The sequence below is a fragment of the Myodes glareolus genome, chromosome 7 (genome assembly GCF_982192425.1).
Source record: "Myodes glareolus chromosome 7, mMyoGla1.1, whole genome shotgun sequence".
NCBI classification, from domain to species: Eukaryota; Metazoa; Chordata; class Mammalia; order Rodentia; family Cricetidae; genus Myodes; species Myodes glareolus.
In genome coordinates this window covers 64,955,842-64,981,015 of record NC_142032.1, presented here as the reverse complement: position 1 = coordinate 64,981,015, position 25,174 = coordinate 64,955,842, and the positions used below count along the sequence as shown (strand labels likewise).

Sequence of the window (25,174 nt, the reverse complement as noted above, 5' to 3'; positions counted from 1 at the left end):
CGGCTGACCCTTGGGGATAGTCAGTTACGGGTTCCGAATCCGGATCCAAAGTGCAAGTGCTTGCGGAAGCCGGAGGAGGTCTGGGGTGGCGGTCAGGCGTCCGCCGGGCGCCGCCACCTCCCACTCGCGGCCAGCCTAACCCCGGAGGTTCGGCTGCGCGCGCCTGGGAGCCTGGCTCTTGCTCTCGGGGGGCGGCTCTTCCTAATGTACACGAGGCGAGGCGCTCCGCGGCGCCTAGTCTGAGGAGACCCAAGAGACTGGTCCTAAGGCTCTGGATGGAATTAGCCTCCCCAACGCTAGTGCTGGTCACCCCCGCACACTGTGAGGTCCTCAAACTGGCGCGAGCCCTATTGTCTCCCAGGAGGCGTCGAGCACACCTGGCTAGCCCAGTGCCAGGTCGCCCGTGTCGTCGGGGCGACACTAGGCCTCTTGCAAGAGTTCCACTGGTGTCCCTCGGCACCCCGAGTCTCCTCGGCCAGGCTGGACTCGCTTCAAACACACGCGCCCACAGACTTTCCCAAGTACCGAATGGGCACAGGAGTCGTGCGTAGGAGACGCTGCCAGGGTACACTAGCACAGACTGGAAGGCAGGGGACCCCAGGGTGCATGGGGGGAAGGGCCCCAGGCTGCGCCGGGCTCAGGGAGTGGCCCCGGGACAGGATCAGGAAGGAGGTGGGGCCCGGGGTGGGACCCAGAGCAGCAGAGTGGGGGGAAGGGCCTGGGCCCGGGGAGTGTCCCCGCCACCCCTCGGTTCCTGGCAGGGCCTCGTAGGGGGCATTCCTAGCCAGCGTGGCGGCAAGACTAACAAACCCTTCTCTCCGCCCGGTGGGGCTCCGCAATGCGTTGCCAGCCCAACTCTGAGAGCCGACTGTGGGGCGCACGCTGCGGGCGGACCGCCCCACGCCCTCCGGCTCCCGGGAGCGCAGCCCGCGGCCGCGCGCCCCAGCCCAGCTCCGCGGTGGCGGCCGGCAGAGAGAGCTTTGTGACGTCAGGCGGCGTCACGCGGGGCTGACCCGGCGGCGGCGGCGGCGGCGGTGGCGGGCGGGGGCGGCCTCCGGAGGCGGCGAGAGCATGGAGCCGCGGGCCGGCTGCCGGTTGCCGGTGCGGGTGGAACAGGTCGTCAACGGCGCGCTGGTGGTCACCGTGAGCTGTGGCGAGCGCAGCTTCGCCGGGATCCTGCTGGATTGCACGAAAAAGTGAGCGGGGCAGGGTCGCGGGCCCGGGACTCCTCGGAATCCCCCGGGACACTCCCCCGCCGATTCAAGGTTCTAATGCGGGCTCTGGGCAGAGCAGCAAAGCCCGGCGCCCGTTTTCAGTTTTTCTCGGGCCGGGGTTTCGAGGCGCGCCAGCTGGCCGCCGGTCTGGGTGCGAAAGTGGCTCTCTCCCAAAGTCGCGGTGACTTTCGGGGCAGGAGAGCATGCGGCCCCGCAGAAGGGCTGCGGGAGCCGGCCGGGACTCACGGGAAGCATTGCCTGAAACTCCGCACATCTGCCATAATTAACGCACTTTTCTTTGTTCAGAAGCACTGTTGATTCGACTGTTTGCAGAATTGTGATTCGTTTAAGGGGGTCAGTTACGCGGTGGCCTCACCTGTCACAGAAGGGAGAAAGAACCCTATCTCTGTCATGGGTCCCGAGGCTTGTAGGAGTGGCTGGTGGGGACCAACTGCGACGACTGCGGGGTGTAGAAACACTGCCGTGGGCGAGGTGCCTCGCGGGGGAGTAGAAGACACAAGTTACAGGGCCAAAGCCTCTACTGGAGGGGCGCGTTGGGCTCAGCTCCTGAGACCACCTGTGCACCCTTTGCAGGGGTTTCTGCAGCGTAGAGCAGCTACCTGAACCCGGAGTCACATGGCAGTGCACTGTCACTGCCGGATAAATGATTAGGCATTAATCAGACAGTGACTCTTCTGCTCCAGTCAGGCTTTATTCTGGAATTGGGAATGGAGAAAGGCTCTGCTTTCAAAGATCCAACTTTTTCCCTTCCTAAAGCCCAGATTTTCCTGGGTCCCCAGCACAGAGCAGAGCCCTTCCTCCTTTGACAGTTACCCTGCTGACATTATGTCTTCATTAGATGTGCCAGAAGCCATTTATGCACAAGTCATGTGACTTAACATATGGCCTCCCGTGTGACTGGTGCCCCTCTCTTGTTGGTTAGCACAGGGTGTGCCTATGTGTTGGGGTGACATTCAGGGGCTGCCGAAGAGCCCACCTGAAAGCTTCCAGAGAAGGCCCTCCCCCACCCTGCTGTTGGCTGCTCTGGCCTCCCTGGGCAGGTCTGGCTCAGTCCTGAGCCTGCAGGGCTGCGCCCCTGCTCTACCTGTGCAGGCTGCTCTGGCCTCTCTCCCTAGAGACTGTCTGCAGCAGAGGACCCGCAGCTCTTCAGGCTCTAGTGCTCAGAATAAGACAGGCCTAGGTAGTCCTAGCATGTGGCTGAGACTAGTGGTATCCCTGCCCTGAGGCCCATGGCTAACCTGGCTTACAGATCCACGCATCCTTCATGAAAAGAAGCTGCTGGAATCTTGAGCATGGATGATGGCAGCATAGGATGTGTGGATGTCTGTGCCCCACCGACTACCATAACCAGAGCTCCTTGGAGCCCAGAGCTCAGCCTCGGTGGTCACTGTTCTCTGCAGTGGCTTTGCTTGCAGCTGTGCCCTTGCAGAGAATCTGAAGATTAAAACTGCCATTCCATGCCCCTCCAGCCTTCCAAGGCTTGGCCTTGAAACTATTCCTCTATCTCCCCAACCCCTAATCTTTCCTGCAGGCCACGGCTGGTTTCTGTTAACTGTGTTCTAGCCACAGTATTGTGAGTTTCAATGTGTACAGTCCTACTTGTCAGGCAGGACCGAATACAGCTTAGGAACTGTCTGTATTATTGGCAGCAGGGTCTGCTTTCAGCCTACAGGGTCCACACACTAACCTGCCCTCCTCCCAGGTACCAGTTTCTCCTCAGAGTCCAATACCTGTCCTTGCTCCTATGGATGCCCTGCCCTTGGATATGAGCCAGGGAAGAGCTCGCTAGTCCTATTTCCTCCCACCTCAGGGAAGCCTCTAGGGCTCCAAACAGCAAGAAGTCAGCATTCCTGGGGTACTGGTGGGGTTTATAGGCATCAGGGCTCCCATAATTTGGGTACAGACCTGGTGGCCTGGTTGTCCTTTATGGTTCCTGATCACCATGAGTCTCCCTTGCTAGATCAGAAGTGTCTCCTAGATAGCCCCATTCACACGGGCTCCTGGGTGGAAAGGGTTCAGACTGGATCCAGCCACCGCCAGTGTTCATTATGGAGTCAGACTGAAAGATGTTTTCTCTTTTAATTCCCTTCCCTGTCTGCAGATGGCTGGGGAGCTCTGAGGGGGTCTTGCCTGCAAGCCACCTGGTACAGTGCCAAGTGCCACCTCCCACTTAGATCCTGAATCTGCTGCCTGGCAGCAGAGCAGCCTGAAGCAAGTTCTCGGCTGCTCTGGGTACCTGTCCGTTCATTGAGCAGCCGGGGAGTGGGCTGAGCCTCTGCCAAGCTGCCCGTGATCCCTACTTACAAACTTGAGGATCCCTTCCAAGGTCTGCTGACCCAAGTCATTGATGAAGGGTTGGGATTGACACTATTCCGCAGATAGTGTAGAGGTAGGTCTCTTCCCACTGAGTACCAGGTGAGGTAACCTCGGCTGAAGGGTAGCCTGCAAGCAGCAAAGGCTCACTGACTCAGGACTTCTGATCTGAGCTGTTGATTCTTAAACGTCACCACGCAACCCCTGAGCCCATCTGCTGGGACCAAGACCACAGTCACTGCCTGTCACCAAGCTAAAGGGCATCAGGTTCTGTCCTGGAATATGCCAGCCAGGATGGAGGCTCAGCTGCTGATGAGTATTCGTGAGATTATGTGGTAGGCACAGAGGTGACAGTAGCGCTCATGCATCCTCCTTGCTCTCAAGGAAATGGAGGGTCCCAGGTGCTTTGTGCATCATAGCTGGTGTGCTGCGGTTCTGGCTGACATGCTGGTGTTGGGGGCTTTACCATAGAGATGTAGGCTGACTGAGTGGACAAGGAAGACATGGGGGTGGGATGGGCTTGGTCTGAGCTCTTAGGGGAGCTTAGGGCTTTGGGACAGTATTGGTGCTATTGTATGTATGTAGGGACAGGCAGGTCCAATTGTATGCTCTGGAGAAGGGGCGCCTCTGGTGTTCAGGCTGTGACTTATCCTGAAGATCTACTCACCTTAACTCCCAGAGCAGAGGTGCACTTAGCAGTCCTGAGCAGCCCACCCTGCAAGACCTTCCTGCTCAGGGCCCTATCCAGCTCTAGATCTATTGCTCCCTGGCTGTTTGCTGGGCTATGGAGAGACTGCAAGGACTTTCTAAACTAAGCAAGCCCTGGTGAACAGCCCAAGGTGGGGCCTTGGGTGTTTGGACTTGGGCCTTCCTGGGGCTTGCAGGCTCCTGGCAACATAGCTCTGTAGAGAAGTTTCCGCAGGCTCCCGCCCAGCTTTGCACATCCGCATGCCTCTGATCCAGGAGCCTGTTGACTCAACCCTCAGGCAGTGGCAGGATGGCCTCTGCCACCACAGGCTCAGGGAGGAAGGCCCCAGATAGACGTAGTGGGTGGGGGCGGGGGGGGGTTGCCACTTGGGCGCCAGCAGCCCCATGAGTCCCGGGTCTGCCTGAGGATCTGGGAAGCCGGATGGAGGCAGCTGCTAGCAGGGGCAGCCCAGGGTTCTGGCAAGCAGCCAGAACTGTATTCTTACTGTCCATGGGCTGGTCTTAGCCAGACTACTCTGGGTGATTGGCTGAGACATATACACTCAGGTGAGTCCCCAGGGACATGATTTGGTCACTGGTGTCTTGTTGAAGACTTTGGGTCTGGTCATATGCCCCCAGGACTGTGTGTCCTCATCAGAACACTATGCAAGACAGGAGAGCCTCAGTATTCCTGGGAGCTCTAGTGCCCGTCCCCATTGTTAGTACTGCTCTTGCTTTTGAATATGGCCTCTCTTATAACCTCTTGAGCTGCTCAACCCTGCTGTTTCCTGAAATCAGAGGTTCTTTGCTCTGCCTCAGAGTTCCCCGAAGATGCTCTGCTTCTAGGAGATACTGGCTCCTACACCAGGGAATCATTCCCTAATCTCCGGGCACCTCTCCTGTGTACCTACCCTCTCCCCAGCGTTAGCCATCCCCAAAGCTGCACCCATTCAGCAGGCCTGCTTCATCCACTGTGAGCCCTATCAGGTTACTCTCACTGCCAAAGCCCGTAGCACTTCTTGTAGGCCTCTGTCCTTGAGACTGACCAGCTTGGGCCACAGCCTGGTCTTGCCGGGGTTGCCAAGCCTCGGGAGCCACAGGCTGTAGCACGCCGCCCCCCATGGGCCCCAGGCCAGGTCACAGTTTGTCTGCTGGTTTTTCCCTGTGCCATGGCCATCTCCATGTTTGGAGGTCATGGATCTCAACATCGTAGCCCTGGGCTGCTGGGACTTGTTTGCAGGTCTCCTCTGTGAGGAGATACTGTCACTGCTGTCATCCCATGGAACTACTGAAGGGTTAAGGGAGCCACAGCCACAGCCTCTGCTGCCTGGAGGCTGGAAGAACTAAAACGGAGCCCTGGAGCTCTCTGGCCTCCCTAAGTTAAGTGTTGGCCTCAATTACTTTCACGGCTCCTAGGGGAAGGTCATCCTCCAGCCTGCCTTGACCTAGGGTGAGCTGTTCTGCTGTTTACCCACCGGGCAGGCCTTGGGTGTGGCCAGAGCAGGGGCAGGGCAGCAGCTCTGGGAAGGAAGAGTGGCTGCCTGCTGCCAGGGCCCTCTCGTTTCTGAGGAGAAGACCAGCTCCAGCCTGTGGTGGTGCTTGAGGGCCCTGGCCCAGGTCAGGACCTGTGTTTGCAGCCAAGCACTGGGTGTCTTACTTCAGTATGCAGTGCACCTAGGATTTTGGAGCTGTAGCAGGCAGACCCCCTGGATGGAGGGCCCTCTGCTATAGCACAGGGACTGGAGGGATGGACAGAGAAGAGGAAGGGCTGGAAGGAATCCCTGCTTCATGTCCTAGATGACTGTGGAAGCAGGCAGGGAGGTGGCTTTGGATAGTAACCCTCCATCCCGGGCCTCTTCTCTGTCCTGCTTCCCAGACCAGCCACTTGCCATTCCTTCCTCTTGTCCTATGGCTTCCTCTAGCCCCTAATCATGTCTGGGTAGGGTACCATGTTCCCCAGTTCCTGGGATGATGATCTTGCCCTCTGCTCCCTTCCCAGGACCTGATGTGTGTTACTCTCACAGGAATGCTGGTGCTCCCTGGGGCGGATATTCCAGCTTCCCCTTTCTCCCAACATCCTCATTATGGCCCCTGTGTTGTTTTCTGAGGGTGAAGTCCAGGGGTGACAGGTTGGCTGATGAGCCTTTCTAGGGGCCATGGAAGTTCAGGCCAATTGTGAGACTTTGGGAGGTTGTCGAGCCCAAAGGCCCTGCTTCGGTGCCTCTGGCCTCTAGGCTGCAGAGGCTGTGGCTGTGACTCTGGATCTGGCCACATGTGGCTCCCACCCTGCACGTGTGTACTAGGCATCTGGGACCAGGGTGCCCCATAAGACATTCTTTGGGTTAGGCTTGCATGGGGTCCCCGACAAGCTGGGTCCCTAGGTCTCTAAAGGAAAGGGAAAGACACATGAACAGGGGCTGGAGAGATGATGGCTCGGTGGTCAAGAGCACTGCCTGCTCTTCCAAAGGTCCTGAGTTCAATTCCCAGCAACCACATGGTGGCTCACAACCATCCGTAATGAGGTCTGGTGTTCTCTTCTGGCCGGCAGGCATATACAGAGACAGAAAGAATATTGTATATATATTTAAAAAAAGACACATGAACAGGGGCCTGGGCTCTGTGACTCCTGGTCATAGGGCAGGTGGACGCCCTCTCAGACCACGCCCAAGATGCAGATGTTCTTCTTAGGCTTCTAGAAGCATGGAAGCCTTCAAGCCATATGTCATAGGACACGCAGGGCCTGAGTACCTGTTTAATGTTAACCTACCATTCTGGATTTAGATACAGAGAGCCTCCCAGGCCTAGTGTGTGTTAGGTGACAGGGGTTGGGTGTAACTGGAATCCCTGCCATTCTCACCCCAATTTTGTCCCTTTCTACCAGGTCCGGCCTCTTTGGCCTGTCTCCATCTACTCTGCTGCCTCTGGCTGACAACCCCTCTGTCATCAGCTGTCATGGCCAGGGGCCCGAGAAGGGGCCTGGAGAAGTGACGCAGCCGGGCACAGGACCTCTGCCTCCTCAGCACAAAGACCAGTCCCCTGAGAAGGATCAGCCTCCCAAGACAGCTGGGCCCGAGCTACCCCCACCTCTCATACCACCTCTGCCTGCTGGGAACCTGCCTCCCTTTCCACCCTACTTTGAGGGTGCCCCCTTCCCCCACCCACTATGGCTGAGAAACACCTACCAGCAGTGGGTGCCGCAGCCCCCACCCAGGACCATCAAGCGGACCCGGCGGCGACTGTCCCGCAACCGGGATCCTGGCAGACTCATTCTTAGCACGATCCGCCTGCGGCCACGCCAAGTGCTGTGTGAGAAATGCAAGAGTACTGTGAGTCCTCAGGAGGCCAGTCCCGGTCCCTTGACCACCTCCAGACCCCGCCGGAGGCTAGGCAGTGGCCCTGACAGTGAGCCCCGGAAGCCAGAGGAACCAGAGGACGGTGACTCCATAGCTGCCGCCCCGAGGAGGAGCAAGAGAGAGAAGCGGGAAGAGGATAGGGTTCCTGGAGAGCGTGTTCCACGGAGCCCGGTCATCAAGATCTCCTACAGCACCCCACAGGGCAAGGGTGAGGTGGTCAAGATCCCATCCAGAGTGCATGGCTCTGTGGAGCCCTTCTGCCCTCAACAATCCCTACAGAACGGCAGCCAGGACTTGGAGGTCGTGAGGGATGTGGAGCCCAGGGGTGGTGGTGATCGACCACCCAGCGGGCATTCCATTCCCAAGCTGAAGCTGACTCGTCCGGTGCCTCCCATCTCAGACCTGCCGCCTCCCAAAATCCGCTTGAAGCCCCACCGGCTGAGGGATGGGGAGCATGAGCCTCTGTACAGGGCCGAGCTGGTAGAGGAGCTGAACGGATGCCCACGAGGCCGTCTGAGCAGCTCTTCCGCTCTCTTTGCCGATGGCTCTAACCATGGGCTGGAGGACTTGTCTTCTGGAAGCTCTGGTGAGGACGATGACCTCAAGAGGTTTCCTCAAGGTAAACACGGACGCGATAGCTTGACTTTTCTCGTCGACTGCCCTGGGAGGAGAGCAGATTGTACCAGTGAATCTGTGTGCAGCACCGACAGCCTGGATGAATTGAAATCATCTGGTTCAGAAGTGACATCTCCAGACACAGGAGACCTGTCATCTGGTGACAGTGCCTCTGTTCCTTCCTCTTCTGCTGACACTCGCCAGACAGTCCCTCCCCTCACGGTCAGGCTGCACACGCAGAGCGTCTCACAGTGTGTGACCGAAGATGGCAGGACGGTGGCTGTAGGGGACATTGTGTGGGGTAAGATTCATGGTTTTCCTTGGTGGCCAGCGCGTGTCCTTGACATCAGCCTTGGCCAGAAGGAGGATGGAGAGCCCTCTTGGCAAGAAGCGAAAGTCTCATGGTTTGGGTCTCCAACTACATCATTCTTGTCTATTTCAAAACTGTCCCCTTTCTCTGAATTTTTCAAACTGAGATTTAACCGTAAAAAGAAGGGGATGTATCGGAAAGCTATAACTGAGGCTGCCAATGCCACACAACATGTGGCCCCAGAAATAAGGGAGCTCTTGACCCAGTTTGAAATGTAACTTTGGTTCCGGGAGCAGGTGAGTGTTGTGTCCGCTGAGTGCCTACTGTTCCCCAAGCAGTGATCCTGAGCTTGTGTCAGCCTCTGGCCACCAGGGAGCCAGACTTTGGTCCTGTTGCTCCGCAGGGGCTGTCCTAAACACTAGTGCCCTCACTGATGTTATCCCTGAAGCCCACACATCCCAGCAGATTATCCGGTGTGTTTGTGATTGAGTCTTGCAGCCAGTTAATCAAAGGAAACCCTCCCTGTGAGTTTTCTGCTAAGATACTGAGAAAGGGATGCAGTTTGCCTGACCCTGAGGGGGGGTGGGGTAAAGGGAGAGCAGAAGGACAAAGGGCAGTCTGTCATCTTCTGTCAGTCTGGGGGAACTTTTACTCTCTTCCCTAGTGGCTCCTACTTACGGGGGTGCATGCTGTGCCAGCCAGGCATCTGACTGGCAGGGAAGAGGGGGTCATGGCAAGGAGAGCATCTTACCCTCCTGTGGAGCTGGCCTCAGCTCCTCAAGTGGGCTGTTCCCTCAGCATACCCGCTCCCTCCTTCGCTGCAAGTGTGATGGTTCCTGGATGTAATGTGGCCAGGTGTACCCAGTTCTGAGGGATGGTGTCTTGATCTCTCACAGGAGAACTCTGTAGCAGTCAATCCTCAGATGGGTCTGGGGCAATGTGCCACGTGTGGCAAGAGAGTGTCATCATTCAGCCTTGTAGGGTATCACGTGGTGTGATCACTTGGAGTAAGAGACTCCGGTGGATCTGTAGTCACCATGTGGGGTGTCTCGAAACATGAGGGCTACAACCTGCCTGTGCTTCTCACTGGGCATACTCACTTGTGATAGCCGCTTCCAGCTGTGACTGCCCTGTCGATGACTCTTAGGTCTGGCCTAGTACTCCCTTCTTGGCTCCAGGCAGCCTCTTTGTTTCTTCTTAATCCTTAGCTTCATGTGATCTCATAGTGCAGAGACATGGAGGTCGGGTCAGAAGACAAGAGTAATGCATCTGCTTCTAACCAGACCCCTGACTTGAGGTATTAGTTCCTTCAGTGACTTATGTGCCCAGGCCACTCGCTCATTCCACCATTTTGGCGACATGGTTTCTTTCCTTGGTCTTTCAGGCCTTAGCAGGTTCAGGATGTCTGGCTCAGGAAGAGGGGTCCAGGTTACCTTAGACTAGCCTATTCACTGCTCTGCCAGTTGCATTGGAGGCACCAGGAGAGGAAGCAAGACTTGAGAGCAGGGTTTGGGGGGGCAGCTCTCAGGCTGTTCTGGCACCTACCCTCACCACTGGTCCCTGGTTAGCATTAACGCTTTTTCTCTACGCAACCAAGTGAATTTCTACTCAAATTTTGGGACCTTTGTGTAGAATGAGGCAGGTACAAACAGGCATGGCAGCTGTGACTGCAGCCTCCACATCGCTTTTTTGGGGGGTGGGGGAGGCGCTTTCAAGACAGGGTTTCTTGGTGTAACAGCTCTGGCTGTTCTGGAACTCACTTTGTAGACCAGGTTGGCCTTGAGCTCGCAGAGATCCGGGCGCCTCTGCTGGGATTAAAGGCGTGCACGACCACACCTGGATCTTCTGCTTATCTTAAGGCAGCACATCCAGCAGGCTAATCAGAGAAAAGTCAGCTGACTTGCCCTGAGTCCTGGTGCTGTATCCTGGACGCGTAGAACCTCACCTGCAGCCACACCCAGTCCTGGCGTGCTCTCCCCCTGGCTGTGCCTTGCTGGGCCCCTGCTCACTCTTCCCTGCATTGGTCCCTCTCTCTGTTCAGCAGCTGGTCATGGTACTGGCTTGGCTGGAGACAGTATGGATGAAGGCTGAGAGCCCCCCTCATGTGCCCCAATTATGCGGCATAAACCCAGCTCCTGGTGAGAGGTAGCCTGACTTTCAATTCCCATCATAGCAGCTGTGTAGACCCAGAGGCGACCCCTGGGCTCTGGAAGCCCAGCCAGGCCTTAGCTGCACTTTGGAGAATGCTGCCTTGTAGGTTCTGGGCTGGCCCTGCTTATCCGGAAGCAGAGGAGAAAAATCTCACCCGACTGGTTTGCCTAGCCCCAGGTCCTGGGCTGTGCCTGGACCAGCATGCACCCAGCAGCCCTTTGCTTTCTGGGAGTGTGGGTCTCTATAGCAGCAAAGTGCTCAGCGGTGCTTGTCTGGCTGGTGTTTTGGTTTTGTAAGGACTTTATAAACATGGAGGGGAGGCTCCTGCCAGGCAGGTCAAGTGCTCATCAGTGAACCCAGCTGGCGTTTGCAGCCAGAACCTCCTGCTGTATGAACTGGGGTCCCCTGGTGGACAAAGGCGAGCAGGCCTTCATGCTATTGGAGTTAAATACTTCCACCCTGCACTGGTGGCGGGAGAGGGTGGGGGAGAAGAGAACATGGGAACCCGGCCCTCCCTAAGTAGAAGTTGTTGAAATGGTGATGGGATCCAGTGGAGGGTGTAATTGCTGGCCTGGACATTTGAGAACAGGAAGCTGCCCAGGGATGGATCTCGGGTAGGAGCGACTGGATGGAGGAGGTCGGCTTCCTGGTCCAGCCCACTGGCAGGCCGTATCTGGCCCTTCAACTACCTGAAGACAGCTGTGATGGGACCACAGTTCTTCAGGATTTGGGGTGTCTGTGCCACTCTCAGGTATGCTGGGAGTCATTTCCAAAGGCACTGAGCTCAGTATCCCACTCCTGAGGGACCCTACACCTTGACGGATGGCTGAAGGACCAGCTGAGGGTGGCTTCGTGTGAACACCCTGCACACTAGACTAGGGAGGGAGGTGCCCTGGCCCTTATCAAGGACTTACCTGTGACATGGTGTCATTTGTGTGTCAGACTCAATGAGCCCTTCAAGTAAGTCCTGATCCAAATGTGTGGGCTAGGCTCCCCCCATTCCGTCCGTGCACAGAGATCCCAGTTTCCTTGTGTGCCACGAGGAATGTCACGAGGTGACAATGGCAGTCGTCTCATGGATGAGTGAGGGGTATAGCAACATTACGGGCTTAGGAATGAACTTGGAGGTGACCATATCTTCTCTAGCTAGGCACCAGGGGTTGTTTACCCAGGGACTCTTGTGTGGGTTTCGTGGCTGGGTCAAGAAACTCTTGGGGTATCCTTGTGTGGAAGTAAGGCCTACACCCCTGGGTAGACAGGGCAGGCTTCTGCTCCCACCCATGCTGCTGCCTGGAGCCCTGTAGAAGCTGATCACCTCACTTTGTCCTACATATCAGTGGGTGCTCCCCAAATGGAGGGCTTGACTTTCCCTACCTCCCAGACCAGCGAAGATGGAGAAGGGTTGGTTTGAGTCTACATTCTTGAGGCCATGCTACTTTCTCTCCAGCCCCTGGTCCTGTCTTCCTCCTCTAGCTAGTGTGTCTGTCGCCCACCCTCCACTCAGTTGGATATGGGCTAGCAGGGTGAGTAGAATCCTGGAGGCATTTGTGAGTCACAGTTCCCAAATTAGCGTGTCATAATCACACAGGCATGCTCCGGGAAGGAAGGGACAAGGGATTTGGAGCAGATCTTACGGTGGAAACCCAGACCTACACTGTTACCTGGGAAGGCTTCCTGGAGAAGGTGACTTGAGGTCTAAATGGGGTGTAGGGAATTGTGGGAGGCAGTTCCAGGGCAGACCCTGTTTCAGGTGATGTGTGCCCCCCCGCCAGACCTCTGCAATAGAGGACTCAGAGCAGTAAGCAGGTTCGGTCATTTGTACTGAAACAAGCTGGGGAGGGTGTATGGTGTTAAATCCTCAGACGAGAGGGTGCTGCCTCTCCCTGCCCCATAATCCTGACCTCACGGTGACCCTGGTGGGCTAAGGGAGGTGACGAAGTGCCCAAGGTCTGGCTTAAAGTGTCTCTAATGGAAAGCTCAGAGCCCTGGTACCACAGGCTAAAGGTGAGAGGCGTTCAATATGGCATTGGTGGGGACAGTACTGTGGGAGACAGAGTAGGAATGAGAACCTTGCTATGGCTGGCAAGGCTCTATTCAGGGCCTCAGTGAGGAGGGATGTGGTGGGGGTGGTAAAATGTGGCACCATGGAAGCAGGAGGGTCCAGGAGAGAGTGAGCTGACCACTGCCGAGGACAGGAAGGCGTATGGGATCAGAGAGGAGGGCTGGGGCTAACAGCAATGGGGCGAGGCCTTGCTTACCCTGGACCGCAGCACTCTTAAGAGGTACAGCATGCCTGCCTTGGTATCCTGGGAGCTACAAGGGTTGATGACACCTCTTTTCTGTTTTCTGGAGTGCTCAGGCAATCTGTGAACAGAGTCACAGAGTTGGCGGGTAGCCAGCACAGTGCTTGCCTGCTGCATGGGCTAGCAGCCATGCCACCTCCCTACAAGGACGATGGGGTACCATCTCAGGACCTAGCCCTAGGACTGTGGAGACACCAGACGCCCCAGACATGGGAGCATCCAGGCCCCAATTTTGAGTGTCCAGGCTGCTGGCTTGAAAACTTTCCCAGGATGTACAGTACCCCCCATGCCTTGGATGTTCTGCTCTGCCGGACTGTCATCCTCCCTAGAGTCAGTTTGTCCTGTGGCCATGGTAACAGACCTCCACAGAGTAGGGCCTACAAACACCCCCATGTTCTTTAGAGTCAGAGGTCTGAGAGCAAGGCTTGAGCCCAGCTGGGCTCCCTCTGAAAGCTGGGGAGGGGAGCCAACTCTGGCTCCTGGTAGCTTCGGGTGCTCCTGCCTGTGACAGTGTCCCTCTAGTTTGCCTCCATAATCTTGGGGCTTCCTCCTCTTCCTCAGTGCCGTGTCACAAGCCGCCCTTCTGACAAGGACCCGTCGTGACTTTGGGGGCCCACCTGCATAGTGTAGTATAATCTTCTCAGAAACATCTAATTGGGGTATACCTGCAGAAGTGTGTCGTAGACGTGGACACACCCAGGCTGCAGAGGCTAGGGTCTGAGTCTGTGGGGTACCATCCACTTCTCCCTCATCCCCTTCAGGCAACAGTCCCAGCATGTTTCTCGTCAGAGTACCTGTGCACACTGATTGCCAGTGCCCAGCCTCTCATGTAGCAGAGGGAAGACTCGGCTTCAAGGATAGACCAACCCAGGGCCCACGTGGCAGCCAGGGCCACTGCCTCCGTGCCCCACACCACTAGCCTGGTTGTACAATAGCACCTGCAAAGAGCCATTGTATTGTGGAGATGCGGGGGTGGGGGGGTGGGGGGGTGGGGGGGAGGGTCTGTGCTTGAGGGGAAGGCACTGTTGTTCCAGAAAGATCCGCCTATGAAGGCGTTTGGGACAGCCATTTCAGGGCATGTCATGGCCCCTCTTTCCTACTTCTTGATATTTATTTCTCCTGGGAAAGGAGATATTTTCAGGATCCAGTCTGTCACAGGTGCTAGTGCATTGTGCGTGGTGGGTGGAAAGGAGAGTGTGCCCCCGGACCCCAAGTGCACTGTGCACTGCCCCCAGTGCGCAGTGTCTCCCCCATCCAGTCTTTGAACAGCATCCCTTAGTGAACCGCACCAAACCAGCCCGCTTTCTTCCAGCACTTCTGCTCCCCCGATGGGTTGTCAGCTGACTTCTGCGTTGCTTTCAGGGAATTCAGGTCCTCTGGGAAGGTTGTAATTATTTTGTTCCAGAAGGAAACTAAGGCCTATAATTCCAGGCCTTCTACAGGGGCTCAGGCCTCCCTACCCACTGGCTCCCAGTGGCCTGTCCCTGCCACTGCCCCTGGGTATCATGTGGGAGCCTGCAGGCAGGCAGGACAGTTTGGGGGAGGTAAGTGGGAATAACAGGTATTAAAGTGTCTGGGGCATCACGGGCCCTGTCCAGAGCCTCCAAATGTTCCTGCCTGCCTGAACCTTTTGGGCCAAGTACTGGCTGTTTTCTTTTGAGAGGCCATGGTCTCAACACCTATCTCTGGATGTTGGTCCCTGACTCCACCTACTGTGGGCTTCATCCCGTTGACCCCTCCGTCCCATCATGAAGTCACTGTCTTTGGTCAGTCAAGGTTCTGACTTGAGGCTGCCACATAACCTGCTGTCTGTAGACAGCTGTGGTGGTTTTGAGGCTCACCTAGTCACACCATTCCTCAGCTATGTGTGTCCTGGATGAACAATGGGTAGATTCTGGACAGACTGTCAGGGCAGGTGTCCAGTGAACCACAAGCTGCATCCCAAGCCAGTGTTTCCTAGCAGCGTCGTGCTTGTCACCGTACGCCACTGCTTGCAGCCAGCAAGAGCTCCTCTGCCGCTGGGATTGCCCATTCTAAGTCACTTGCCCCATTAGCCCTAGGCCCTCAGTGACCACGGCATCTGGTAGCAGCCCTGCTTCCTGCCGCACCCAACATCACACTTTGGTACTCTGTAACGTTTTCTGACCAAGCCTGAGGCCCTCACACTTCCTGAAAACCCAAGCCTGGGTCCAGGCTGCTCAATGTTCCCAGCTCGCTCTTGCTCCTGAGCTGTGTATTGGCTTCTGGTGTTAATACTGGGAATTGCTTTTTTCTTCTTATAGCAAAGCTTTAACTTCTAATGGTATTATAATAATACAATCACTAATTTTATATATGCAAAACTAAATTGCTCTTAATAATACATATTATACATTCGATCTTTTACTGCATTACAATACGATAGTTTCAGCACATAAGCTCACTAATGCCATCCACAGGGGCGGGGGCACCAAGGTTGCTCCAGTGGTAGGTAACACAACAGTCTAGGGCCTCCACATTCCTGTGCTTCAAAGGCCTTGAGGACAGTTCCTCTCTGAATCAAGTGGCACAAACAGGACAGTACAGGCTTATTTCGTTTGTGTTCATTACTGGATTTTTGAAATCTGTGTCTTGCAATGTTGTGAACATTTCTGCTTGTCATCCATTCCTCACGGTCCCTCCTGACCTGCTCACAGTCAGCATCCTAGTCTGTGAGACTTGTCCGTCCTTCTGATGCTTGCATAAGCAGGCTCCTGAGCACCAGCCCCTGAGGGCTGAGCAGGGTCAAACAGCATCTACTTCCCAGTTGTTCCTGTTCTTTCTTTGGGGATCTGAAGGGTGGGCCCTCTAGGTTTCTTAGCCTTGGGGAAGGCTGGGTCTGGGTAAAGAGGTGCTCCGAGCTGCAGGGTAGGATAAGTCTGATGATCCGCAGGTTTCTGGGGAGGTCTGGTGTTCTAGGGAGTCAGCAGCCCAGAGCAGCTAAGCCTGCTCTGCCATGCGTGCTGGTCACAGTGCTGGGAAGGGGCCAGCTCCCTGAGAGTGGGAGGGAAAGGCTTCTTTGAAGTCCACAGTTGTAGGACAGAAAGGCTGGAGGCCAGGAGTCTGCTCCTCCCTGAGCCTGTCCTTTCCCCCAATGAAGGCTTTTACTGCTGGATGTTCAAGAGCATTTCCAAAGGTCAGGCCGTGGTGACTAGAGAGACTTTAATTGTCTCTCAGGGCTGAGGGTTTGTTTGTTGTTGTTTGTGTTCATTTGTTTGCAGTAAAACGTGCCATCAATATGAGCCCCTTTCAAACCTTAAAGCACTCATTAGAAGGGGATTTTAGTCACACTGCCCACCTTCACCCAACTGTCCCTGTTACATCTACGCAGATCCTAGCCAGACCTTATAGGCATGCCAAGGCCGTGCAGAGATCTGGGACTCCTACCCACAGTGGCAATCTCTCCTCACGTGTGTTCCAGCCTGAATGTCGGGGTAGTGTCCCCCTATGGGGCCAGGGTAGGTCAGCATACTGGGCCCCAAGAGCGTTGTATGATATATTTATGGGCCACCTTTACTTTGCTGCTGGGGTGATGGAAGAGGCTCCTTGCCCCAGGACCTGTTTGCACACGACTTTCTAACTAACATAGGCATCTTGGTAATTGAGTTTCTCCTTTGGTTCTGCAGATTGCTGACCTGCTGCAGTTGCTCAGTGTGTACATGGGGGCATGCACAGAAACATGCACACAAGCAGAGGATCCCCTTTATGCCTTCTGCAGTGGGATCGCAGGTCGTTGCCACACCCATCTGGGTGCTGTGGCTCCAAACTCCACTCCTTGAATTTGCACAGTAAAGTCTCTCCAGCCCCTGGTTTCCAGATTCTTTCGGGTTAGGCATTTCCTGTAGCCCTTTTCCCAAGGAAGACGGGGATTTTGTGTTCTCTGAGCATTCTTCCCCATTGACAGGTGCAGAGGCTTAGCTTGCGGAATGAGAATCGGGTTGAGTAAATGGAACCCCTCATACAGACGCTGCAGGGTTCTGCTCTCCGGAGTTGGCTGTGGCCCTGCTTCCTGTCCGATTTGCTTTATGGACAGTTCTGCTGCCGGCCTGTCTGCAGCTCTGAAGAGAAGTCCTTCAGTGCTTCAAACCTGTTCAGTATCCATTTTAGTTTAAGACTGCTGAGTTGACACGTTTCTCCAAAACACCTCAGCTAAGCACAATGCTTACAGAGATCTGTGCTCACTGTATAGTAGCAGCGGTCAGATGTGGAGTTGCAGAATGGCTGTGTCTGTAAGCTAGACACCCCCGGCTGGTGGCATTCTCCCTCTCCGTCTACACACACACACACACACACACACACACACACACACATACACTCACATGCTCATCCTCATCTGTTTCCAGGTCTGTTTTCCCTCACTCTGGGGGCAGAGAACGTTTCCTGGTGAATGGGAGATCAGGATTCCTTGTCCTGTGAGCTCTTTGTTAGAACAGCAGACTTTCCCCCATTGTGTCCTAGTGTGTTTGGCCCTCCTACTGGACTTGGCAGATCCTGTGGTCAAAGCCTCCCACCATCTCAGACCCTCTACCTTCCTCAGGCATGGCTAAGCCATGGGCACCAAAAGCTATGGGAGAACAAAGGAGATATGGTTCAGCAGCCTGGGTTCACAAGGGCTGGCGGGGAAGCCGCAGTCTTTGGGATCTCTGCAAAGCCACAGGGCCCAGGGGAGAAAGCCAAGGAAACCTGATGGAAGCACGGACGTGCTTTAACCCTCTAGGGTCCTGTTCCCTACGCTTGACCCCTTGGTAACGTCTACCTTTTCTGCTTCTTCCAAGGTCACCGACAGTGAGGTTGGAGCTGCTGTCCTGGAACTTCCGTCCAAGGGGCTCATGTGCCTCTGGCTGGCTGTGTGCAGAAACATGCTGGGCACAGTGGTTGGCCTGACTCCGGGTCCCCAGAGGAGCAGGTGTGCATGGGGAGGAGCCCAGCTCAGGGCACCTGGCTCCTCTCGGCTGAATGTATCTGTTCTTATGACTCAGGCTTCAGCATTCCTAGCTGGGAAGTGTCCTGGAGCTTGGTGACATGTTTGCTGCTTTGTGTGTTAGCAGCTGCAAGGCTTAGGCATCCTCAAACAGAAGCAGGGCCTTCTGCCCAGCCTGTGAGACTTCTGAGTGGGTGCTGGGCGTAGCTACAGGGCACCCTCCTGGGCCTGGCCTCGGCTATTCAGCTCGAGCCATTCTGCAGGCTTGAGGAAACCAAACTGCATTGCACGTATGGGGTTCTTCTCCTCCGGCCCTTGGGTGTCGGGGCTCTGTGCACTTGAGCCAGGAGCCTAGTTGCATCTCCTTCACATTCCACTCAAAGCATGGGTCCCTGGGCTCGCAGCCCTGGCCTGCAAGGCTGCCTAGATCTGAGATGCTGCTATGTCATCTACTGTGAGGGGGAGGGGGGGGGAGGGCAGAACTGAAAACAGGCCTCAGGTTAGGACATACCAGCTCTGCCCTGTGAGGCCGCATTCCTTTCCCCTCTGTCACTTCCAAGACCAAAAAGAAAACAGAAAGAAAAGAAAACTGTCTCTGCCCCTTTGTTCAAGTCTGAAGAGGAATAGACAGGAGTCTGTGTTGAGGCTCTGGCCTGAATAGCCTCAAAACTGCACCTGCCTGACCTGTGAGAGAGGCTGTGGACCTCTAATGGAATGAAGGAGGGCCAGGGCCATCCCTGGCAACGTGGCCGGTCACCTGACCCGACGGGATGCAAATCTGAAGCAGGCGCCACTCTTTGCTCTAGGTGGTGGTTTGTCTCCTGCCTCGGGCCTCCCTCCTGGTTTTCTGCTCCACCCTAAGTCCCTCAGGCAGAGGCTGGAGCCTGGAATGGTTTGCCTCTTTTCTCCCGTGGAGCCTTCCATCTCCCCTTTCTCTCTTTGCTCAATTAGAGCCAAGGGACAGCGTGAGATTGCGTGAGAGAGCGAAGGGACAGCGCGAGTGGCTTTTCTTGTTCCTGATTTCAGTGGAAAATAATCTGGGTGTTGAGGGTGCCACAGCCCTCAGGAGGAACCTGTGGGCAAGGTGGGAGCACTGGCTGCCATCGAGGTCTTCTCCAGGCACAGCAGAAGGAGGCTGGTGCAGATCCATCACTGACCCGCCCAAGGGCTGCGCTAATGGTGCCCCGCGGTTCAGGATCTGCTCTTTGGAGTCAGGAGAATGTTTTTCCCACTCCTTGTAGCAGCAGAGCCTTCGCCACAGTCAAGCCCTCCAGGAAGAAGCGACACCAGACACTTGTCCCCAAGAACCTACAACACACACCATCTCTGTTTTCAGGGGCTCTCCCCACCATCCTGGAGTCCCTTGTGTCCGGAGGGATGTGTCTTAGTGAATGGGGGATTCTGGGGTTCCTTGTGCAGCCGGCCCATGGCTAGAGCAATAGATCTTCCCCCCAGCACCCCAGTGCCTGACCCTAAGAACCTTTGAAAATTCACACTTAGAAGTGGGGACCTTGCACAAGAGGGGACTTTGGAGGAATGAGAGCAGTCAGCCTTGCCTGTGTACCTCCACCACCCTTGTTCTGAGAGGAGGTGGAAGAGTCACCCACAGCTGTTTCCTGGGCATGGCCTCCCCACCTTTGGCCAACCAGCCTGCCCCCCAGTCGCTCTGGCCAATCAGGAGCCCTGCAGTCACTCTGGCCAATCAGGAGCCCTGCAGTCACATGCTGTACCGTGTCCTTAGTTGTGCTTCCTCTCAGGGGTTCCCCAGCAGAGGCGGAACCGGGGGAATTGATGCTTCCAATTATCTTGAGCCAAGTGATCCCTGACATCTGGGGCCCGGGGACAGAGGTTTGTCTCTTCCAGAAGCCTGTTCTACTGGGCAGGGGGTGGGGAATCTGAAGCAAACAGAACCAAGCAGACAATGTTTGTGCATTGTCTCTGGAATGCATTATACACCTTCAAGAGCATTAGTTCAGAGCCGGGTATGGTAGGCAGAAAGATCTAACAGGTTCAGACCAACCAGGACTACACAGTGAAACCCTTTCTCAGAAAAAAAAAAAAAATCAGGAAGGGTCACGGGCACCTGCCCCCAGCTCTACAGAGGACTGAAGAAGGAAGCCAGCATGATGTGTAAGCACTGTACCCTGACTACTCCTGCAGCAGCTCAGAGGGGCCTGGCCTTGCCTTCTGCCCATAGCTGTCTACAGCACCCACACTCTTGAACCACAGGCCCTGGCTGAGCCCGGTAGGGCCTGAAGAGAGGAAGACGAGGAATTTCCTACGCAGTCTGTCTTCAGGCACCCTCTTTTGGCACAGTCTGTTAGGAAGGTACTATTCTAGGGGCCCAATGGCTCTGCTGAGGGAGTTTAGGCCCAGGAGCACCTGCCGCTGGGCAACCCTCAGCCTCACACGACCTTTACTAGGCCAGAGCTCCTGACAGAACTTAGGCCAGTGACAGTGACGTGGACTGGTGTCTGTGAAAGCAAGTTCTACATCAGAGGATGGGGTCAGCTGTTGTCTTCTCGCATGTGCAGAGGGCTCTTGCAAGCTGCCCTGCCTGGTAGGCCTCAGAGCAGACACGTGGGCACCTTATCCTAAGGAATCGAGAGACCACAGGGAAAAACAGTTCTCTGGGTATGGGGTGTCTCTGGAACACTTGCCCTGTGTGATTGTCAAGGAACCTGGACCTGTCCTAGTCAGGGTCACTTGCTATGATGGACACCATGCCCAAAAGCACGGTGGGGAGGAAAGGGTTTATTTGGCTTCTACGTCCACACCATAGTCCATCATTGAAGGAAGTCAGATCAGGATTCTGGAGGCAGGAGCTGATGTAGAGACCATGGAAGGGTACTGCATACTGGCTCGCTTCCTCTGGCTTGCTCAGCTTTTTTTTTTCTTTGATTAAAATGTTTTTATTATATTTTTTTCATTTAAAACAATTTTTAACTTTAAATATATTTGATCATATTCTTCCCTTCCCCCAAAACAACAGCTCCCTAAATCAAGAAAATGATCTCCCAAAATGGCCCCCCAAAACAAAAAAAGACCATCAAACTGTAACCAAATCAAAGCACACACACAAAACAAACCGTGGCATTTATTGTATGTTAGCGAACTATTCTGAACATGAGGCCTGCCCTGTAGTGGTTGATATACCACTACAGGGTATATTTTCTCCAATGGAGAAAACTGGTTTTCCCTCTGCTAGCAGCTATGAATAATAGTTTAGTTGTTAACCTTTACCCTAATGGCTAGGATTTCATTCATTTATTCACTTTTTTTTAAAAAAGTAACAATAAAGTATAAGACTAAAAAAACCACATCAAAGTTGGTCAAGACAAATCAACAGAAGGAAAAGAACCCAGAGAAGACACAAGAATCAGAGACCTGCTCCTTCAGCACACTCAGGAATCCTATGAAAACTAAACTGGGAGCCATGACATGAGCCCAGAGGACCTGGTGCAGGCCCTGTGCATGCCGCCGAGTCTCTGTGAGTTCCTATGAGCTTTGCTCATGTTGATTTAGAGGGCTTTGGTTCCTTGGAGTCCCCTATCACCTCTGACTCACACTCCTGCCTCCTCTTCCACAGAGTTCCCGAGTTCTAAGGAGAGTGAATTCATTTAGCCTGCTTTCTTATAGCACCTGGAACCATCAGCCCAAGAAAGGCACCCCTCACAGTGGGACTCACACATCAGTCACTAAGATGACGTCCTACAGGCTTGCCTACAGCCCAACTGATGAAGCATTTTCTCGCCTGAGCCTGTCTCCAATGGCTCTAGCGTGTGTCAAGCTGACATAAAACTAGCCACCTCAGGTGGGAAGCACTACCTTTGTGGATCCTACCTGCATGCTCAGCACCCCACTGGGGAGTCCTGTCACCAAAACAGAAGGAATCCTTGCATGCCTGGCATTTCCCAGAATCGTGGAAGTCCCTCTCAAGTCTCTTGGTAGTGTTTCCTAGAGAGGCCAAGGTTACTCACACAGATGGCTGGGTCAGTCCCTTTGTCTAGTCCCTAGAACACAGATGCAACCTGATCCTGCTCAGTTCCTTGCCCTAAGGAAGTCTTGCTTGCCCACGGAAGGTCAGTCCTCTCTCCGGGTGTGTACAACCTCAGAGGCTCAGGACACCAAAGCTTTCAGGAAAGGTACTCAAGAGAGCCCTAGAGTCCTGAGCTAGCCTGTGCTGCCTGCCACCCTGCCCCTGCCCCCTGCACCTGGAGAGAGCAGCTGTCCTGGGGCATAGATGATGCTTCAGATCTAATGACTAGTGTGAGTAGCTGTAAGTCTTTAAGAATGTCATTTTAAGAAGTACGTTAGAAAACAAAACAAAACAAGTATCTTAGAGCTGGGCAGTGTTGGCACACGCCTTTAATCCCAGCACTTGGGAAGCAGAGGCAGGTGAGTTCAAGGCCAGCCTGCTCTACAGAGAGAGTTCCAGGACAGCCAAGGCTGCACAGAGAAACCATCCCTCCCCGCCCTCCCCCCCCAAAAAAAACCCAGTGCCTTCATGTTGCTTTCTTAGTCTGATTTCACGATAGTACACAGGAGGCCGGGATGAGGGGGAAAAGGCCCTCCCTTACCCCTAGGCTGACCCCAATGGAAGGGTCCCCCAGAAGGTGATATCTGACTCTTCTCAACAACTCTCAGGATGACCCTCCTCCTAGTCCTGGTGAATTACCCCTTGAAGAAACCCAAACACAAAGGCTTGTTTCCCACAAACATTTGACACAGCAGGCCTCTGTGTAGTCAGTGGTGGACAGGTCACTCCTTGTGACTCGTGCTACCCAGCTGCCCTGGGTGCCATGCTCTGCTCTGGCTTCAGATGACGGATCCACGATGGCCTGTCGCCAACACTTCCATTTGATACACAGAAGGGCTGTCCAAGGTTGCCAGCTCCTTTCCCACTCTCTGCCTGGAAGGGGGAGCTCCCCAGGAGATGACAGGCACAAACATTTGTATTTCAGGTACTAGCCAGGAGTGTGGGGAGTGTGTCTTGTGTGAATTTGGAGACATGGCCAGAGAGAGCTGGTACTGAGCTTTCCCCTTCTCCCCCATGAACTCCAGAAGGATAAAGCTGGTCCCTTGGAGCAGAAATTACCTGGGTCTCTTCTATCATCTGCCCCAGAGCGCCACCAGCGAAGCTCTGACACCTTCACCTTTAGAGGCAGGTGGTTATGAGTGAGGCTGTAGCCAGGGGGGAGGGAGTGCTGGTGTAACTCCTTCCCAGAATGGTGACAGCCTAAGAGCAGGCTCTGTGCCACCAGTCAGTCCCCAGCATCTTTCATGTGAGCAGCTGTGGCATGACCCTCACTGTTCTGACGCTGTGGAGCCTGGGTCTCTGTGGGCAGGGCCCCAAGTAATAGAGTCCCAAGCATGCACAGGGCTCTCTCTGCTCTGTCACTTGCCTCCCCACCCCCCACCCCTGCCTGAGCTGCGCCTACCCACCCCTACCAAGCTTATATTCTCCCAGCACCTCCGTGTTGCATCCAGGGCTGGACAGACCTGACCTGGCTCTGCACTCCTGGGGCTACCTCAGCTACTCCTGTGTACACACGTACCCCTTTGACCCCACAGCCCAGCTCTCTCGGGTCTCTTGTGGCTCAGGAGGAGGTGGGAAAGGACAAGGGCAGAGTCATCCCATAGGCTGGACACATGATTACACCTTGGGCCCCATATCAAGCCTGAAGTCCTCCACTATAACTGTAAGAAAGGAAGGCTTAGCCTCCCCCCCCCCCCAACCCCAGCTATCTCCTGGTCTCTGTCCACTGAGAAGGAAGGCCCCAAGCCTGGACACTTCCAGACGCTGCCAAGCGGTGCCACACCCCTGTGTGGTTTCTCTTTCGCGTGTACTCGGAAGTAACCACTGTTGGTGGTAGAAACGTAGTAAAAATAAAGTAAAAGAAGATAAAAGTGTATGGGTTCTACCCGTATGTGCCTTGCTCTCTCTTCCCAGAGAGTCTTCTGGAATTCACAGATGTTTGCTCTTCAGAGTTGGCCTCCTGCCACCAAGAAGCTCCGCCTGTCTCTCCATTCCATGCTCCCCATGTCCTGGGATTCTCCCTGCCTGCCCGACTCCTGGGCTGCTCACAACACAATTGCTTGGTATTTGATGGCATCTTGTCCCTCAGGACACTGCAGTAAGAGCAATGGCCTAACTGGGATTGACCCCAAGGGAGCCTCCCCTCCCCTGTCCCTATCTGCCAAGGAAAGGGGTGAGCCAGGAAGAGAGAAGGTACACATGACCTAGCATGCATGCACACTCACATACACACGCACGTACACACACACACACACACGGTGGTGGGCTGTCTGAATAACTAGTTGGGCCTGTCCCTGGCTGAAAGTGGCCACCGCCGTCATCTGCTCAGGAGGATTAAGCTGTTTTGTGCCCCAGAAACCCAAAGCAGCTTCCAGAGTTGACCAATGCCCAGCCAGAAGGAGGGGCTGTGGCTGAAGGGGGAGCTGCCCACAGGTCTGATCCGGAACTGACTTCCTCCTTCCACAGCCTTTGTGGATTCAGGGAAGAGCCAGTGCCCCCCCATGTCCACCACACACAGAGGCTCCTCCTAAGACCATGGCTACTGCTGTCACCAGCCCAGGCTCCCTTCCTGCCCGCCTCCGGAGGAGCCAACCAGCCTCTGCCCCAGCTGGTTTATTTTTAGCTGCTGCCTGCCTGACACCGCCTTGGGTTTTGCACTGGGATCTACTGAAGCCCGTCCTAGGACGGGCAGGCCGTGACCACCCTAGGGCACAGGGAGGGTTTCCTTCCTTGTGATTCCAGGAAATGGCAGGAAGAGTGGGATCCCTGACCTTCCTGACCAGCGGAGACATGGAGCCTGGGAGTGGAGCCTGATGAAGCCCATAGCAGAACAGATTCTAGCTGTGGACATCCACAGCTAGAGGGGACAGTGGAGGCTGAGAAGCTGGAATGTCAGTCTGAACAGAGTAGGGAGGAGCAGTCGCAGTGGCAGCAAGAGGCCTAGTCTGTAGGGCATAGGTGGGAATTAGAAGTTGGGAGCATAGAAGTCTAAGGGTAGACATTAAGACAGAGAGGTAGCTGCCCGGAGAACGGGGTTGTGTGATGACTGGACTATACAGGAAACAGGATAGCAAGGACCATGCAGTGGTGACTGGGTAGACATGGAGAGTAGGGGAGAAGAGTAGCTGAGGCAGAGGGACCTGAGATGGCCAGGGTTTCTGGAGCATAGGACTGGCTCCTACTGCTCCCAACCTTGCAGAAGGGTTACATCCTTGCACAGGAGAGGGTT

General features: G+C 55.1%; 1 protein-coding gene and 1 pseudogene across 2 annotated transcripts; one reads left to right on the top strand and one right to left on the bottom strand.

The window, feature by feature from the left end:
* The first annotated feature begins 711 nt into the window (after window positions 1–711).
* Window positions 712–18,495, top strand: Pwwp2b (PWWP domain containing 2B). Of its 2 annotated transcripts, none has more exons than XM_048455286.3 (3): window positions 712–1,196; window positions 7,117–8,809; window positions 17,761–18,495. In XM_048455286.3, the coding sequence occupies exons 1-2, from the start codon at window positions 1,072–1,074 to the stop codon at window positions 8,789–8,791; spliced, it is 1,800 nt and encodes a 599-aa protein (XP_048311243.3). In that variant the 5' UTR covers window positions 712–1,071; the 3' UTR covers window positions 8,792–8,809; window positions 17,761–18,495. The 2 variants fall into 2 exon arrangements, with proteins under 2 accessions (XP_048311243.3, XP_048311244.3); XM_048455287.3 differs by having other exon boundaries at window positions 713–1,196; window positions 7,117–8,504.
* A 1,559-nt stretch (window positions 18,496–20,054) lies between these two features.
* On the bottom strand, window positions 20,055–24,769 carry LOC146893506 (uncharacterized; annotated as a pseudogene).
* Between the last annotated feature and the right edge of the window lie 405 nt (window positions 24,770–25,174).

Bases quoted from the DNA above. Each gene is read 5' to 3' on its own strand.
- Pwwp2b (XM_048455286.3), top strand. From the start codon at position 1,072: ATGGAGCCGCGGGCCGGCTGCCGGTTGCCGGTGCGGGTGGAACAGGTC. The intron at 1,197-7,116 runs GTGAGCGGGGCA...CCTTTCTACCAG, and splicing joins CTGCTGGATTGCACGAAAAA to GTCCGGCCTCTTTGGCCTGT.